This window comes from Numenius arquata, chromosome 12 (assembly GCF_964106895.1).
Source record: "Numenius arquata chromosome 12, bNumArq3.hap1.1, whole genome shotgun sequence".
Taxonomy (NCBI): Eukaryota; Metazoa; Chordata; class Aves; order Charadriiformes; family Scolopacidae; genus Numenius; species Numenius arquata.
In genome coordinates, this window is record NC_133587.1 from 10,034,559 (window position 1) to 10,053,606 (window position 19,048).

Sequence of the window (19,048 nt, forward strand, 5' to 3'; positions counted from 1 at the left end):
TATCTGAATGTCTATATGTGTGTGCATATGTATAGACACTGTATGGTTTTTCTTCTATATGCTGGTACAAAAAATTCTGTTTACTTGATAGAATGTAGCTGTGTAATGGTAACTGTTTGCCTACTTTTTCTGTCTAAATCACTTGCATTCATTTCCTTCTGCTGTTTCCAGAAGTGAAAGTCTGTGGTTATTACTGTACTTAATACAAGTTAATGTAATTATCTTTAAAATCAAAGACCATGGATCTTTATTATTTATAAATATGTGAAGATAGTAAGTATAATAGGAAAATAATTCTTAATCTCTTTCAAGTTATTATTGGGTTATCATTGCATGTGGTGCAGAAAAGCGTGTTTATTATTGTGGATTTGGGGGATCCAAACAGCAATTTAACCTATCTGAGGACTAATTAATTTTGTGTGTATTGCTGGGAAGTTCTAATAATAACACGCAAGCAGTGAACACAAAGAACAGTATGGATTTGTGAAAAGTATATTGTGCTGTTTAAAATACTTCTTAAAATATCAAGGCCTAGGGAAAACTATAACTAATTTATAATTCAGTTTTATTTAAAATAAAGTTACAGAATAGGGAAGAGATTCTGTAATGCAAGTAAGCTTCCCCATGATAAATATTTAGCTTTGGTGTAGAGTTCACCAGCATAAGGAAAGCGAGTCAGCAGAATGTGTCTGAGTAGAAATTCAGTGCTCTGATAAGTCTGGGAGCTCTGTTCCTGACTTCTGAAGAAATGGTAGATAATTGCAAGTAAAAATACTTTAGCCATAGTTTGTGTAGGTGAATCAGCACAACTGTCATCTTTGAGAGTCACATTTCACACTGGGCCTTTGATTTTGTACTTTCTCTTAAATTTTTGGCTGTCTGGGGAAAAAAAAACAGAAAGTATAAAACTATAAGAAAACACAGCATGTTGTTAGATTACAGCGGCAATGTTGATACCAGCCTTCCCCTGAGAACCTTGTTTGATTGCAAACAAGATTCTTCCCAATCCACATATAAAACTGTGTTTATCTCTTACAAACAAAATATAGCGGTTTCAAATGATGTTTGACAGCTTCAGTGAAAAAGGAGTTATCGTAACCAGACCTGGGTGTATAGGAGTGAGTGACTCAAGAGTTAAAAGAACAGCAGCACTGCTGAATCCATTTTACTGGCAAAGTGGTTTTAATTGGGTTGGTTGCTAGGGAATGGCTCCAGCACCATGGATTTCAATGAATTTAAACATTGGACAAATGGCACACCTAAGTCTGCTTAAATAATACACCTGGTATTGGCTCCAGCCGTATTGAGAGCAGGTGTGCATTGTTTCTTGCTGACCAGTTTTCCCTTATTGTGCAGTTCCACTGTGTGGCTTACATGCTGTTCCCCTGTTCTGTGGTAGCTGCTGGGCGAGTTGGACTTGCCATACCGACTCTGGATTTAGTGTTTTGCAGTATGCTTATTTTTAAAAAAAAAAAATAAATCAGTTAATGTAAACATAACAAGAAATAGCTTTCTAGAAGTGGGCTCAAAGCAGGATTAATTTATGTATTTGACACAAGAATTAATTTGGTATGTGCTTGTGCCTTTTCTGTTACAGGAAGAGTCAGATCCTGATCTTGATTATATTGAAATAACTTAATTATTTGACTTCAGTGAAGTTGCACTGGGCTTACACGTGGGACAGTTGTGCTAGGACTCGCAATAGCAAGGTTGGGGGTGACAGTGTGTGCAAGCCACTGTCAGTTACTAGTTTTGCACACAGTGTATGGTACATCTGTGCCAAGCAATACTAATCAATAGCATCTTAAAAATACCATCTGGGGGTAGAATTGACACTGGTCATCCCTGTGCATCCTGCCTGTGCTGCGGTAGAACTGACGTTAATTACTGAGGGCAGTATTATAAAGTCTTTCCTTGGTGTAAATGCTACTTGGGAACAAAACTTGGCTCAGCTCTATTATAAATAGAATAAATGTACTGAAGTCTGGCTTTAAGTCACATTATAAATGTTGAAGAGATAGTGTAATGTTCTGTGTTGCCACACAGGAGAATTAAGTTTGGCTTTATTCTCATTCCCCATACTAACAGGAGTTAAGAACAAAAAGAGGCAGCTGTATCTAATTCGGGCTATGAAGGCAGTCAGGGACTTTGTTAAACTCAACCGTAAACCATAGAAAATAAGAGGACCAGACTTCCTCTAAAGCAGCCTGCAAGGAGGTTTCATAGGCTTAATAAAGCTCGGCTAGATGCTCCAGCTGAAGAACATTTCATAAATTTCTGATAGCACTCTCCTAAATATAAACCAGGAGTGACCAGACTTGTCAAGTTCATATGTGTAATCTGGGAGAAAATAAAAGGCACACCTAATTCTCATGAGAGCCACTACAGATTAAGCATCTTTAATATTGGAGGATGGCCTGCAGAGGCACATAAAGCAGTGGGCCATCTGTACCACTCAGATCAAAATGCATTGCTGGAGAGGGTGCTATATTAAAAGTGAAGGCAGATTGGGGCACTGCTGTGGAACTCTTCTGGCTTTATCTATGAGTTGCAGATTAAACTTGTTGACAGAAATGGGGAAAGAACTGTTAATAGAGACCTTATGTCATATTTCTTCCCTGAAGTTCACTGAAGACTAGGGGTTAAAAAAAAAATCAATCTATATTTGACCACTGGCAATCCATGTGAGAAACTCTTCTGTTGCTATTCTGAGAACTATTTGAAACTGGCTTTTAGATTTTATTGCATATATGCTGTTAGTTGTGGCATGTCTGTCTTTTATGAATACATACTTCAAGAAATGGGTTATTTTCTAAAATTGCTTTAATTTTCTTACCTAGTTATTGGTGTGAGTTTTGCACATAATTACATACTTTGAGTTGGTTCCCAGCAGTACTTATCCTGATAATAATAGGAACGTAACACACCAGAATAGTTGAAAAAACTTCATAAAGGAGGGGGCTGAGAAAGAGATAACAGGTTTGGTAGAAGATGCCTGTTGTACTTGACATGAAATTCTCTCCTCCACCTGCAGTATCCTCTCAGAGATAACTCATTCTTTTAACCATTAATATACAAGTATGGATAAAATAGCCGTGCATTAGCAGTTTATGTACATCCCCAAATGTGTTAACTATGTTATAGGTAGATAAGCAGCTCTCTGAGCTGGGGACAACTTCTATTTTTATATACAGTGGAGTGAGTGAGGGGCAATAAACTGTGAGGAAAAGATGAGGGGAGAGAGACAATCAGGTCATAAGGTTACTTCCATGCATTTGTTTAAAAAAAAGTGAGAAAAAGGCAAGGAAGACTGTCACATGCACGATACTCTACAGTGAATGGAGTTATGAGCAGATATAACAAGAAAGGACAGCCTTCTAAATGCTGCAAGAAAAGTCAGCAAATGCTTTCATTCTGAGAAGCTATTGGCTAGTATAGAGTATAAAAAAACCCAGCATTAACTTTTAGACCTTCAGGAAAATGTTTGTGTGTAATGAAAATGCCTATGTTGTCGGTTTGGGTGTTTGTTGGTTTTTTTTTTGTTGTTTTTTTTTTTTTTTTTTTTAAACAGAACTATATCTGGAGCTATTTCTGAAGAGCAGAAGCCATTTCTGTACTCCCTTCCCCCAAAAAGCTGGTGTCTAGGAATATGTGCCTTTTAAACTAACTCTTTTTTTTTTTTTTTCTCTATTGAAACAGATCCAGGTTTGCCTCTCAGGCTGCTTTTAACTACTCTGGACAGTAGCAACACATTGAATCTGACATGATTCTTCCCAGTTGTACTGCTGCAGATGGAATTCTGAGTCCAAGGAATGAAAATTGATAGGACTTGTCGGTGTTCTTTCTGCTATAGCCCGGCAAATCTCTGAACAGCAGCAGAGGTATTAAAGCTGTATCTGTAAACTTAGGAAGCTGGACTTTTCTCTTTCCCTACCTATTGGAACAAGTGCTAGGATATTTAAAATCAATTTTTTGTTTCTATGAAAAAAGTTAATTTCGCCTGCCTGTGGAAGTCACTGGAGAGACTAGTGAGGAAGAAGGATTTTTCAGTTCCTCAAAACCCTATTAGTGTACATTTTTGGAGAGCAGCCTTAATAAATATTGCATCATGCTATAGCTATGTATCTGTTGACTTATATGAAAATTCAATATGCATTTCTTAAATAAGCATAGGAGCTGAGTATAATTTTTCAGACCGGTGGTTTTGCTATTGCATGAGAACTTTCTTAATCAAAGTTTATCTCAAAGAACAGACGCTGACAGAGATAAAGTAATAATGGGGCTATGAAATAATCTGCTGGAGGAAAAACTGTTTTCCCAAGTGGCTTAAGGGACAGAATAGCCAATGTATTTCTTTGGGTAAAACACATTGTGCTAGGTTCTTTTCACTCAGGCATTTCTGGTCTTTACAAAAAGCAGATAGTCTCCCTTGTGTCATTTTTAATTGATTTTTCACTGCATTACAAGAGATCATTGGCACCAGTCCAGGAAAAGGCAGGCAGCAAGTAGAGAATTAATCAAAAACTGACTCATTGATCACTGGATCTGATGAAATAGTTAGTACTTGATATTTTCAATACAGTTCCATATTGTTATTTTGACTTCTGAAAGCAAGAGAAAATCCCTTTATACCAGAAGATCACTGAGCAAAACTATTATTTAAAAATTATTCCAGCATGCTTATTCATTTTTGGGGATTTCCTTGTAGGAATTGCTAAGAAGTTTTTATCGGCTGATTGTCAGGAGCAGGACCAGTTAGATGTGCTCTGTTTTGCAAACAAGTTAATTTGGGGGCATTGTATTTATGGTGGAGAGAAGTCATAGGCAGGGCAAATCATTTTGTGCATCCATTACCAAACTTTTGCAGTAGTGGGCCTTCAAATGTGTTCATTAATAATAATGATATTTTTAAAAAAATAAAATCTTGGAAACCAACAGAAATGCTGAAGGGATATCACACTAACATCAAAGCTGTAGTAGACTTCAAACAGTATCATACCATAGTTCCAAGATCTCGGCAGCTCTGCTCTCTAATGAAATCTGTAAGATAAATCAATGTATAACAAATCTTCTATCTGAGAATCCTCTACGAATTTGAAAATGTGTTGTTAAGTAAGTAAATTTTACCACAGTCCTGTTTAAAAGTATGGATAGACATGGGGTTTTTTTCTTCAACATCTGCATTTTTGATGCAGTAAACAAAAATGCCGTCTCAAAATACCCCAGAACCTTAAGGAAGAAGATTTATATGCATCAAAGCAAATGTAAGAGTTTGATACCCTGCTAAATCCTTGAACTTGCTGCCAAATTTGAGCATGGAGTGAAACTTCATTGCCTACGTTGGTAACACCTTATGAACTGTGAATTTTTCACGTTTCTGCTTCTAGCTAGCACTAGAAAAACATTCAGTTGCTTTGTTGTTTTGTTTGTTGGTTGTGTTTTTTTTTCTTAGGAGTTAGATTATTTCAAGTATATTGCTTTTTACTTCTTTGGAGAGAACCTTGCTGTTCCTTGGCGGGGCAGGGGGGTCAAGGTATAAATAAATATTTGTTTCCTTCTCCCTTACAGGAGACCTGCAAACAAAAAAAGAAATAGAAGCCATTAACCCACCTTGTTCAGAGAGAACATTAAATCAGCACAATATGGCACAGCATAGTATTGTCCTTGGATTATTCATGATGACTGTTTTATCACTGTTGGATGGAAGTTCAGCTTTCCTGTTAAATCAGCGTCTGAAGGGAAGATTTCAAAGGGACCGTAGAAACATCCGCCCAAACATCATCCTTGTTCTTACTGATGATCAGGATGTAGAACTTGGTAAGAGCCCAACATAAAGAGAATTTTAGCTAACGAGTACGGCACTGCTTTTCCTTGAAGCTTGATTCTTGCATTCAAAATAATTATCTTTTTTTCCAGTGTGAAAAATGATAGGAAGAATAAGTAGCAAAAGTTTAAACCTGCCTTTATGTAGAAAATACTTTCTGTCTGCATGCAATTCAAGGACAGTAAAAGTTAATCTCAATTTAAAATATCAAACTTCCTGTTTCTGTGGAAATACAAGATTCCTGCCTATCTGTCTTCATCTACACCCCTAAACTATGCTTCTGGCAGTTGCAAGTATAACCTGGGAAGCTACGTGCCAAAGCAGTAGGTTTAAATTCATAACTGATTATTGCACTGTGTAATTACCCAAATTTTTTTGTGTAATTGCAGACATTCATTACATGTACAATTTTAATTTTAATTACTGAAATGTTGCCTAACGTAGTCATACTATTCTTGGTGTTGTCCGTTTAGATGTGTAGTTAATTACTGACCAAAATCACTTAGTACGAAAAGGTTCTACGGTGTTATTCAACACTATGTTAATTGTTGAAGAAAGAAGATGAAGATTAAACACACGCTTTGCCTAATGATTTGGAATAATGAATTAACTGACGGAGTTTGGATTTTGTTCTGTTACCTGCACAAACTTACATTTACCAAATGTTGTCTGTAGTTAGGAGAAGTGATTAACACGAACCAGTTTACATTAATAATTTTACATTAGAAATATGCTTTTAAGTAAGTGTAAACCCTGGATCATCTGAAAGATGAGAGCTTGTGTATGTGTGGTCTGGTGGGTTTTTTTGACAGTTACTGCATCAAATTTCTAGAATGGATGGGAAAAATTGGAAAACAGACCTCACAGAAGAAAAAGAACACAATAGTAAAGTTACTGAGCTTGTATTACTTATACACTTACACGTCTAGCTGAGAAGTCAATCACAGCGATGTGGCCGCATTGTTACAAATACCTCCTTTTTATCAGTATTACTTCATGTCTGCGGTAGCATGGATGTCACGTTCTCCTCAGATGTGGGGAGAAAGCCTGCTATGGCAGTAACCCCACTTAATATGAATGTATTTCAAATTAGTAGGATCAGAAGAGTTGTTGCTGTTGTCACTTTTTTTTCTTTTTTAAATGGTTATTTGGATCGTTTCAATAATGTATATCCAAAAGAACCTAAGTACATTATCTTGCAAACTCAGAAGGTGGTCCTAAAAAATTTATCATCTTCTATTTTATGCCATCCTGCTTGTTTCTGATGCAATTGTCTAAGTCCTTTGGGCAGTATATTTCTCTTCTCTGATAATCTGATGCTTTCCAATTTCAAGCATAATGGGCATGTGTCCACACAAATTAGGATCTAACTAAGGAAAATCCATTTGATGAAGCTGAGATTTGATATTCATCGTTTGCTACTAATGGCTTTGTGAGACCCGATATTTGTTTGAATTAATTTATATTCTTGACTATTGTCTGGTGAGCTGTCCAAGTTAATCAAAATTGCCATTTGTGAGGATTGTGGTTAATGCATTTAAGAAAGATGAAAACAAGATGTGAATTACAAATAAAAGCTTAGGAAAACTTGGAAGCTATGAAAGTGTAGAGAAAGCTGTGCGTAACTAAGATTTCATCTGTTTCTAAGAATATTCTTAACTGATGGGTGTTGTAGCTTTGGGGTTTTTGTGGCTACTTTTGAGGCAGAAGGGAAGACAACACCATCTCAAGTGCTCTTAACAGCCTTTCCTTTATTTAATTTCAGATAGATTGAACAATGTACCAGTAGCAGGTGGAGTTTACCAGAAAGAGAATGTCATCCTTTCAGAAACATGCTTTTTTGTTGGTTTTTTTTTTTTTTTATTTAATTTGCCCTACTGTTAATCATGAGTTTTACTTGGGAAACTAAACCTCAGCCTTGTATTGAAAAAGGGAAAAACTGATGAGGGGCTGATGAAAAGGATGCAGAATATCCAGGTCAAAGGAGAACGAGTGTAAATTGTAATGGATACAAATGGGAGAAGACAAATGAGAACACCAAGAACTACTGAAACATGCACACTCAGTTGACTGTCTAATCAAAAAAGTTGTACTGACAAGCAGAACATAAAAAAGAGGAATATATTGATGAGGAGAAAGAATTAATTGGAAACAGACTTTTTTTTTCCCCATTAGAGCCATTTAAGTCCAAGTTAGTATAATGCTGATGTCCCCTGTGTGATGGACTCAGCATCTCCAGTTTAATTAGGTTTTCCTACCATATTGCTGTGGTTTAACAAACCAGCTTATTTCATTATCTCATAGTTGGAGAAAGATCTGATTATTTAGAAGATATTTCAGCCACGTTAGAGAAACCTGAGTGAGAGGTGGTCTGTATGTTGCTACATCTTCCTCTGAAAAACTACAGAAGTGGCATAGAAGATAATTTTTCTTAGTTATCATACATAGAGATTAGGGCCTTAGAGCTTCGTTAAAATTAAATATGAGGGGGAAAAAAAGGAAATGAAGATGTGAAAAGGGTGTCTAATGAGTTTCAAGTAGGATAAAAATAGAAGGCTTTAGGGTACAGTTAATTAACATTCTGGGTATGGATACCACTTCTAAAATTGTGCTTCACGGTAGACTAAGTCACTTAGGCCTTAATACAAGTTCTTCAACAGCTGAAGCTCCCAAAACCTCATGTAAATTATGACCCCTGACAACAAAACACTTCTAATGAGAAGGTCAATATTATTTTATAAACAACTAGTATATGTTCACCCTTAGTATTAGTCAAAATATCAGCTTTATCCCTAAAGTGGACTGTGAAGACACAGTAAGCAAAGTTATGGATACTACACAAATTTCAAGTGGATTTTCAACCTAAGTTTTGCTTCATTTTGTTCAGTGAGCAGCTTGAATGCATAAAATTGATTAAACTTTCATATTTTCACAGTAGTCCAATGGTTTATTTTTTTAAAATAGCTTAGACTAAATCATTTTTATTTATTATCAGTTGTTTTAGGTAACAGAACACTCTCTGAATTAAATATTGACACTTCAAAGCATGACTATCCTTGGTACATCCACTAATGAAACCCCAGAAGGTTTTCCAACTCAAAAGGTGATTTGCTGGGGTTCCAGTTGCTGATTAACACACAACTAATCTGCCACAGAAAGATCAGTTTCTACTTTTTCTTACAATTCTGTGTTTGTATTGGAGACAAGCTGGAGAACATAAGTTTTGGTTGGCTGGTTTAATGCTGTTTAAAATATTTAAAGCTGGCCTATTTAAGATTGTACAGAAGAGTATGCTGGATTTTTACCTTCCACTGATCTGTCACTCTGTATTAGTTCTCAAGCTGGGGAAGCAGATTAGATCATATGTTTTTGTATTAAAGACTGTTGATATATAGGGCCTTGTCATTACAGCAGTTTTATTAAAGGAGGTTACTGTCCCCAAGGGGAGTCTTAACATGTACGGTTATTTATGCACAGATGCCTCTGTCATTTAAAGGGGTTGTTAAATTGTATTTTAATATTGGGATGACAAAACATTCTTTCAGATTGCCTGTTTATGCTTGGGCTAGCTCATAAGACAACAGAGAGGAAACGGCCACAGTTTTCAGGCTCGCATAATGTATAATTGACTGCTATAATTGTTAGCTGTGGTGTTAGTGCCTTTGAGCGCTAACACTTATCTCGCAGTTATAGAAACAAAAAGTCTTGATTTCTTCAGAAACTTCTTTTTAACATGTGGACTTTAGCAAGTTCTGAAGGGGGAGTGCAGTAACCTGCCCTGGTTCTTGTCACAAAGTGATGGGACGGAGATGTCCTCTGACCAGAGAAATGCACAAACATATTTTAAATTTTTTTTTAATACTCACTCCAACAAAATGATCTCAAGAGAACTAATAACATGGAAATTTTTAGGTGAAATGACCTACAGTAGCAATTAACCTTCCTTCATGGTGCCAGAGAGTCAGATATTTTATGTGGCTTATGACCATTTTCCCTCTAGGTTTTGACTCCTGGTTATATCAACGTGCCCTGTATCAAACTGACTTACTGTTGCAATTTCATAATGAAATCTCTGCCTAAAGAGCTTAGAAAAAACTTAAACCCATTATTGACAGAAACAACATATAGTTTGTGCCAGATGGTTGCAGGATGCATTGATTAAAGCTGAACTATTAATCCAACTCAACCTTGGGTAAGTTGGCCCCAGCCCTGCTCCAGCATGAGCACATACCTTCATCTCCATGTTGTCTATTGGCTTTCCCTGCTCATAACAAGAAGGGAGGGTTGGTGATGGAAACGTTTGCTCTCCTTTGCAAGGTCATGCTGGTGACAGGTAGCCTTACAAGTTCTTTGGAAAATGGAAATTCTTCCTGGATCTAGTATAACTCACTCTGATGCAGTTTTAACTATCAGGCACTGATGGATGAGGGAAACTAAATGTCTTTTTTCTTCTGATCCTTGGTGTTTCTGCATGTGGGAAGAACTGTGATATGGATCCAGATTTAGCTAGATGTATGTCTATGGTAAAGATCCAGTCCATGTCCAAAGCCTTCTCTTAAATATGAAACAGAACAACCATTTGGCAGCAGTGTGGCTTTTAATAATTGTCGGCAAGACTTTTATTCCCATTACCTTAATTTATCCAAGTCCCTGCCAGTTAAACTTGTGTGTTTGTTTTTAGATGACGGTTATAAACTACATGGTGCTATGTGTCCCAAGTAGTCATCTAAAAACCTGATTCTGCACAACTAAACCTAAGAAAATTTAGAGAGTTTTAGGTAACGCTATTATCAAAATGAATCAAGTGGTTGGATGGATAGGTAGGTAGGTAGATAGATAGATAGAACTCAGTGGGTTAGTTATGGAAATTATTATGAGGGCTTTACTTTGTCTGTGGTTCAGTGAAAATTACAGAAATCAACACCTGCTAATACCTCACATTAGGGAAAAGAACATTTTATGTAGAGAGCAACTTCAGCAGACCCTGCTTGAGCAGAGGGTTGGACTAAATACCTTCAACCTCAGTGGTGTTGTGATTCTGTGATTACAACCCTCAGCCTTTTGCTGAGGTTGGCACAAAAGGTAGTGCATCAGGTAACTTCTGAAACCAAGGATTAAATAAAGCTCAAGGATTATGCAAACTTTGGTTAGGACTGCTGCACAAAGTGACTTTCACCCGCAGACCACATTGTCTCAGCCTACTTCATGCTGCTTTTTGCCTTCAGCTACTGGAACAGTACTAATGGCTCCAAAAAGGCTGCATGGATAGTGCAGATAGTTACAGTGGTAAATCTTGAGCTTAGAGAGAGAAAAATTAAATAACCATTCAGTTTTGAGTCAAAACTTAACTTAAAACTTCAGTATTTGGTCCTTCTTAAAGCAATGGGAGAACTTTGCTAGAGGGGATTTGCTCTTCAGATTTTGGTTCAGTGTGACATTGCAGTGCCCTTACTACCTGTGCTTCATTCTGGTCTCTGATGTAATACGTGAGCTCTTAGTTAGCTCTTGTGACTGAAACACCAAAATAATTGCGAGATGGCTTTTTTCTTCCAGGTTCTATGCAAGTGATGAATAAAACAAGGCGGATCATGGAACACGGAGGTGCTCATTTCATCAATGCTTTTGTGACAACACCTATGTGCTGCCCATCTCGCTCCTCTATTCTTACGGGGAAGTACGTCCACAACCACAACACTTACACTAACAACGAGAACTGTTCTTCTCCGTCCTGGCAGGCGCAACACGAAATACGTACATTTGCGGTGTACCTCAACAACACAGGGTACAGGACAGGTAAGATCAAGGCTGGCTCCATCTGAAAGCTTCCTTAGGCTTACTAGTACAGAGGATAATGTATATAATATTGTAATTTGTTCTCACAATGGACTGAAGCAGTGCAGAATGTCAGAGCTTCAGTTGTGCATGTAGGTTTATCTTCCTTGTACTTTTACTTGAGGAAGTTTAAAAAAAAAAAAAAAAAAAGACAAAGATTTTTTTCCGAAGCTGGAAAGGATAAAATAATGTGCACGCTTGAACCAAAGCCATAGCACATGTAGGATATGCCCTGCAATTACCTGAAGTGCATAGAACAGACAAGAAAGATGCTATGGAAAGGAATTAGTAATTTGAATTTTTCATAAAATGGATATATCAAAAGAAAACACGAGAAGGGACTGCTCCCTTTGGGGTAGAGATGTCAGCTGGATTGGTTTCTCCAGACAATCCATTCCCAGAAAGATGTTTAGGATAAATAACAACTGAGGAATAATCGGCAAGATCAAATGTGCTCCTGAGAAGCGTGTACTCTTTGCGTGCAGTGCTTCTTAGGAACAAAGATCCATTAGAAAGGATTTCAGAAAATATGTAACACGTTTCACACCTATTTCCTTCCTGCATTCTCCAGACGTGAGATTTAGGTCCTTGCCTGTTACAGTGATTTTGTCACGTTTCTTGCTGATGCCTTTTGTCATGATGAGAAACAGGCATAAACCTGGTTCTATTTGTGTTATTTATAGTATATATACTACGGTATTGTGGTTTAGTTGTTACTGATAATATACATTTGTGCTTTGAATTTATGGTATTTGAGGCTTCCAAGAACTAGTGTAAATCTTGAATAATAATTGTAACAAAAACATTCTTTTCCTTCTAACTATTCACGTGAGTTTTACGCGTCATTGCTGCAAAGTCTACGTCTTAAAACAAATAGGTAATTTCCTCGTTTTGTTTTCTTTTGTTTTTTTCTGAAATAAAGACCTGAATTAATCTGGAAAGAAATAAATCAAGGGAAATGCACATACCTTATTAATTGGTTGTTGTTGTTTCCCTCCATTTATCGTTCCTGCCACTAATACCAGCAATCGTATGAATACCACCCCAAGGTTAATGTTTTATTCTTCGTAGATTATTTGTTTTGTGTTTACTGATATTTGTCTGTTGTAATAATTTTTATATTTAGTGACTAAACTTTAAAGCACCTGCAATTTCTACTAACTTGCACAGCTATTGCAAGTGTCCTTGTATTCATACGTCTTATATTTTTACATTAAGTTAATGTTTAAATTTAGACCAAAGAACTTAGTGAATCTATATCACATTTTCTGTCTACCTCTCAATTTGCAAACTAAATTTATTGGAACCCACAGAAATAGTACTTTCACAAGTACAAAGCAATCTTCAGGTGTAAATGAGATCCACATTCATATAGTTAAATGTGATATGTTATTATACAAATTTAAATGGAAATTTCCATTATTGGAGGCTGGTGTTCATTTCTGATCTCCAGTTAAAGTCGTCTTATCCACTATGAAGGATAAGAAGGTATTGGAGTAAGAAGTATTTTTTTACCTTCTTCTCCCACTCCCCCCGCAAAGATCTGATCGGATTTACCTACTTCAGAGAGAGCAGGAAATTGTACTTTAGAATTCAGTTTCTCAAGTTTCAAAAGTGACCTGCTAAGGGGAAGCGTTTCGGACATTATGCTTCTCCAAAAAGGGGAATTCTCCTTGAGCATGATTGCAGTGAACAAAGGAAGAGCTGGAAAGCACTGCTGTTCATTTGTAGGTTTTTTTTTTTAAATTATTTATTTTTAGGTCCATGGTAGTACTGGTTTGCCCTGCAATCACACAGTTTAGCTTCTTGATCCCTTTTTTTTTGAAGAAGGATAAGAGAAAGAAGCCGTGAGGAATAAAGCCTTTTGGAGCTTGCTTTTATATTTAAGTTCACAGCCTTGGAGAGAGAAAGGGGCACATTTTGGAAGGGAGTTTGGTTTTTTCTTAATTCATAAGCCAGATCTTCCCCCTGTTTTTCTCTCTTCTCTTTTTTCTTTTGTTTAAACTCGAAGGAAGAAATTGTACTCTCCTATTCCACTTAACCTTCCCTCTGTTTTTCTTTTCTGCCCATTGTTTCACATCTCCTTGCCCTCTTCTCTGTTCATTGTGATCTCCCTGTGTTTTGTTCTGTTACAAAAGATGATTCTGCTGGGGGCCATTCTTTCTGCATTGTAGAATTTTCCCTGTAGCGGTGGCATTTGTGGTTTGGATCTATACAGACTTGTGCTGCTGCTGGCACCTCTGGGCAATGTGCCGGTGACGTGGGGGCCGGAGGGAGCAGTGTGGTGCAGGTTTCTCCTACACAAATTGCAAGTAAAGAATATGAGAGGAGGTGGAAAAGGTGCGACTTTCCTATAATTGTTTCTCACTTTGAGCCTTAGTTGTCAGTTTATATTTTTCAACTGTTGCACTTTAATAAGTTTGACCAACTTTGATAGGCACTGGAGTTGGCAGAATAGAGATGGAGGAAGAGGCTGAGCTGGGAGGTTCTGTCTTTGGCTTTAACAGTCAGGACTTTGACCATCGTGCATCGCTGTCACTTTATGTGGATCAATTAAAATAAATATCATGACAATGCAAAGGATGGGTTTTTCTTCCACACTGGAAGCCACTGAGGCAGTAGGTGTTACAGGTGTGTCTTCCTCTGCATTGACCCGTCTCACAATCTAAAAAAAGCCAGTGTGATGAATAGCGACTGAAAGGCCCCGTTCTCGTTACGCAGCCACTACACGCAGACAAGTTCCACATCTCAGTATATTAAGTAATCAGTCCAATTTTGAAGAGCTTCTGACATCATTGCCCTATTACAGATTGTGGGAAATTGTGCAAGAAGGATAATTTATGTAAACAAACCAAGTCAATTGATGGATTAATCTTTAGAAAAGTTAGTGTAAGAGACATCTGAATCATCACTAACTTTAAAACAGTGGACGCTAGTACTTTCAACTTGGAGCAGGAGATAATTAGAATGGAAAAGAAACAAAGAGATCCTGTGACAAACATTTCTGAATGTTAGGGAATTCTCTGCCAAAGGTTCCTGTGTAAACATTTACAGGGAGAAGGTTCTGTTTTCCATGAACGTACACATCTCCTTCTGTGAGACAGCTTTTAAAATGTACAATGCATTGTTGCATGCTCGGGTCCTGCAGCAACAAATACCAAGATGTTTTGTTGGAATACAGATTTAAACTTTCCCTTAGACATTACTTAATGAGAAAAGCTTCTCTCTTCCATTTGCCTGGCTGGCTGAATGATTAGGTCTTAAAATTGGTGACTGACTCCAGAATATTTTGTCAGCCTTATCTGCAGTCAGGAAATGAAAAGACATGTTTATCTTATTAAATTCAACAGAATTTGGGATGGTGGGCCAAATTCAGCCTAGCAGAAGGATACTTTTCCTTCAGTGAATCTTCTGAGAGAGTTCTGTTAATTTATGTTAGGGCTTAATGTGGCTCAGTATGCAGCAAAGACTGTACACATTTTGGCTAACTTACCATCCTTGCTCCTGTTGAGCAGTACCCTATGGTACAGCTAACCCTATTCAGTTAAATGAGTCTATTAACAAAGGAAAAAGCTGCCACTTGTATGGTGATATGTCAGTATCTCACTCTGATGATAGGTCCATACTTGAATTATGCAAAGAATTAATAAATGCCATTTTGCACCAGTCGTGTATTTTGAACCTAGAGAAAAGTCACTGTGGGAGGTCCATCTCTGCCATTATAAAAAATTTCTTGGGAATAAAAGTAATAATCATTCTTAGCACTTTCACGGGGCTTTACAATAATTAACTAATGAATTCATTAAAATTCAGTGCCAATCTTCCATTTCCTCCCATTAATATTAGCCTAAGAAGATACAGTGGCTGACTGCATTCAAATAATTATTTTTCCACTTCACTGTCTGAGCCTTTGACATTTTAAAGTGATTTTAACATTAAATTGTAAGAAAGAGGGGAAAGGCTATTGGTAAATGTTTGTTAAAGGAGGAATGAACTGGAAAAATATGTGACCGGAATTTAATATCTACATACACAACAGGAGAAAAGTTCTCAGATTATTAGTTTCCTGCTGTAGAATTTGCTGCCCACAGTAGTTGCTGGTTGCTATTTTTTTATTACAGAAATATTTAAAAACTTGACTGAAGTCAATCTCTGTGTTTAATTACTTGGTAGGGGATAGTTGGTGACTAAAGAGTCAAAGGGGAGACAGGATAGTGAAGTACTTTCTACGAGGTCCCATGCAGGTGAGGAGCAGCATTAAGAAGAGATACAAGTTTTGATTCACACTCGGGTGCCCAGGCCACTATGCCACACTGCACTTCTCTGTCATGTTACGTGCCTATAAAAAAACCAGATTATCCGAGTCAGAGGAACATCCTATATGCAGGACAGATAGCTTTTGCAGCTGATGAAGAACTGAAGGCCATTTTAAAAAATAATAACCAAGTGATTTGAGTCAGACTTAATTTTCAGAAGTGATTTGCACAATTAGGAACTGAAGTGTTATGATATTCACCTCCAAGACACCTAGGTGACTTTTCAGAACTGGGTATCCGGTTTCTGAATTATTTATCTTGAAGGTAAATTGGTTTCCTTAGATCCTTTGCTCTCTATATAGAAATGTTATCTTAGCAACGTCTGTCAAATTATGTGTTAGGTGGTTTGAGACCATTAGACTTGAAAATGGTGTGAAAGAAAGATTCAGCATAGTGGCTATATCATAATGGCTGTTATTGCAAAACGATACCAAGGATCTGTGCTGGAAAGCGTGTAAGAAGACGAGTCCTGATGTATATATAGCCCACATCCACTGACTCCATGTGACTACCTCTGGCAGGCTTGGTCCATGGCAGTGAATTATTGAGCTGGAATATCCTGCAAATACTCTGGAGAATGAAATTTTCAGACAAAAGACAGTTCTGGATTTCCTTCCTCGTGTGTATTAAAGACTTTTTTTCCCTTCCCAGTTCTAATTTCACGTCTATACTATAAGTTGGTTTCAGGTCAAACATGTATGTATCTTTTCCCTCTGTTTCTATGAATTGAGTTCTAAGCATCAGTAATTCACTTTAAACATATTGTAATGTATGCTAACTGAAAACGAGAACACATTTAGTAGCGCTGTGGTCTCCTGAGGATTTTGCAGAGGTTTTAAAAGTAAAAATTACCTGCGCAGCTACTGTTTCATCACCTGTCTTCTACATGTAGCTTTATTTTGTTTAATGCACATTTTAACTATCCTGGAGAGAGCACTATAAGCACTATATACACTTCTGTGAATAACTCACTGAGTAAAATCCTGTGAGTAGCCTGCAATCCAATCAGACCTTCCCAGGAGTCTGAGAGGAAGGAATCCACAATACAGAAATAAGCCAATGTCTGTGGCTCCCTTATTTCCAGTCATATTTTGTTTCCTTCTTAACCCTCTCTCTTATTTCTTCCCCTAAATCTATCTATTTTCAACATAAAATGTTGTAGGTTATAAGAAACACCTCATCTCCTTCTTTCCCCCTACTATAATGCACCCTTCTGATAGGATGCCAGTTCTAGCATCTAAAGTGTAATGGCTTTGTTATACTGATTTATCATTACAAGCAAGAAGTAATTTGTATCTTGATATTTCTTCAGAAATAGGATTATCAATTCATAGCATTCAAAACAGCTAAAGTTAAACAGGATATTTGCACATTGTGAAAATATTTTTAAGATCTTTGTTAGTTTAGATCTTCAAGGATGGCAGTACTTAGAAAGTAAAAGAATCTATTGGCTTATTAAGTTTTGAATCTTCCGGTGCCGTTTGTGTTCAATATTAGATAGCTCATCAGCCAAAAATGAGAAATAGATTCCCTCTTTCTCACTCCAATTTAAAGTCTTTTGTTTTGTCCAGCTAGCAAGTGAAGTCCTCGTGGTATCTTCCATTCTTTTTTCTTTGCTTTTCTGGAATGCTGTTTTTTTGCAGAAGTCTTTCAAAATCATCAAATTAATTTAGTAATGTAATTTATTGAACACAGTTCTCCTAAGCTGTCTTTCCTGTATGCCCAAAAGTGTGAGTGTTCCGTGTGGCCCGCATGGTCACATACTCGCCCTGTGCAGTAGCAATGCTCAATCTAGTGGGCACTGGAAAAGCTTAGTGATATGGAAGTTCAGAGATAAAACAATAATCTGTGTGCCAGCTCTAATAAAGTGCATGGGAGAGCAGTGCTGATTTCAAAGACTTACCAGTGCCTACATTAAAAACTTTGCAGATAGATTCTAATTCCAATTTCTTTGAATCCGAACATCCTCATGTCATTTTGTATGTTTTAGTGGCATGAGTACTGCCCTGACACCTCTGTCTCGTCTGTCGAGCTAGAGATAATAGCACTTCCCATCCTTGTGTATATGTTATGCATGGGAGGACTATGTGTGGTTTTGAGATGATTGCATTTTCGGATTGTAAGAGGTGACTGGTTATTTATGAAAAACAAAAGTGTCAAATATATTTTTTGGTCAAAAGTAAAAGGTAAATGTACAGACAATAAACTGCTGTAGAATCTGGATTTCTTCTCTTTCAGTGAATGTCTTGTTGAAAGGAATTCTGTGGTTATATTGAACCAGGGTTGGACTTTTCTCCCAGTTGGATTCAGTAAGACTTTATTGGTTTTATTTATGAACTAATGCTTTTAGTAGTGTTCTTCCAAGTTTATTGCTAGGTGGAAAAAAACAGTTTGTTAAAGTACAGCAAATATTTCTTCTTGCACAGCATATCTCAGCAGCTCCCTGAAAGTTGGCAGTTGTGTTTTCTTCAAATCCTATGGACAAAATGGCTCTAAATGAAATTCTTTTGGAGTTGGCCCAAATAGCATGGTGCAGACTTTGCTATTTTAGTAAAGATTTGGCGTTAAGCTAGATAAGCTTTTGCTTAGATTGTTTATTATTAAAAAAGGTCTGACAATCCACTGCTGGGGAGGTTTCTGATTTTTATGTGCGGAGGAGGAAATGTTGCATGTGATGAGAGCAGGATAAACCTAAAGGTTAAGACTCTTCTGTGACCATGATGCATAAAAGAGAGGAGTGATATCCATGGTAAATTTTTAATAAAACGTCTCGTTGTCGTGGTGGTTTTGATGTTGGGAAAGGTTTTGTGGAAAATCTGAATGGTCAGAACTGGCCACCAAGGAATATGAGCAGGCCGCCAAGCCATAGCGAGCTCTGCTGTAGCCAGGCAGCGCTCCTGCCTTCTCTTGTGCTGCCCGAATAGGAAATTATGCTGTTGCAATACATGAAGTTGTCTTGTCCTTAATTGTAGTAAAGTTTGATGATATGAAGATTGCCATTTCTAGATTTTTTTGCCTTCAACTTTCAGAGAGCGTCAGAGGGATGTTCAGAAAGATATTTATGCCTTGCATTTCT

At 37.2% G+C, this 19,048-nt stretch overlaps 1 protein-coding gene across 3 annotated transcripts in view; it reads left to right on the forward strand.

Moving 5' to 3' along the window:
* Nucleotides 1-5,642: 5,642 nt before the first annotated feature.
* Nucleotides 5,643-19,048, forward strand: part of SULF2 (sulfatase 2) — a 68,769-nt gene continuing 55,363 nt past the window's right edge. For all 3 annotated transcript variants that reach the window (XM_074157199.1, XM_074157202.1, XM_074157200.1), the window contains exons 1-2: nucleotides 5,643-5,817; nucleotides 11,378-11,617. In XM_074157199.1, coding sequence (XP_074013300.1) covers nucleotides 5,643-5,817; nucleotides 11,378-11,617 — 415 coding nt within the window. The remainder of the gene's footprint in view (nucleotides 5,818-11,377; nucleotides 11,618-19,048) is intronic.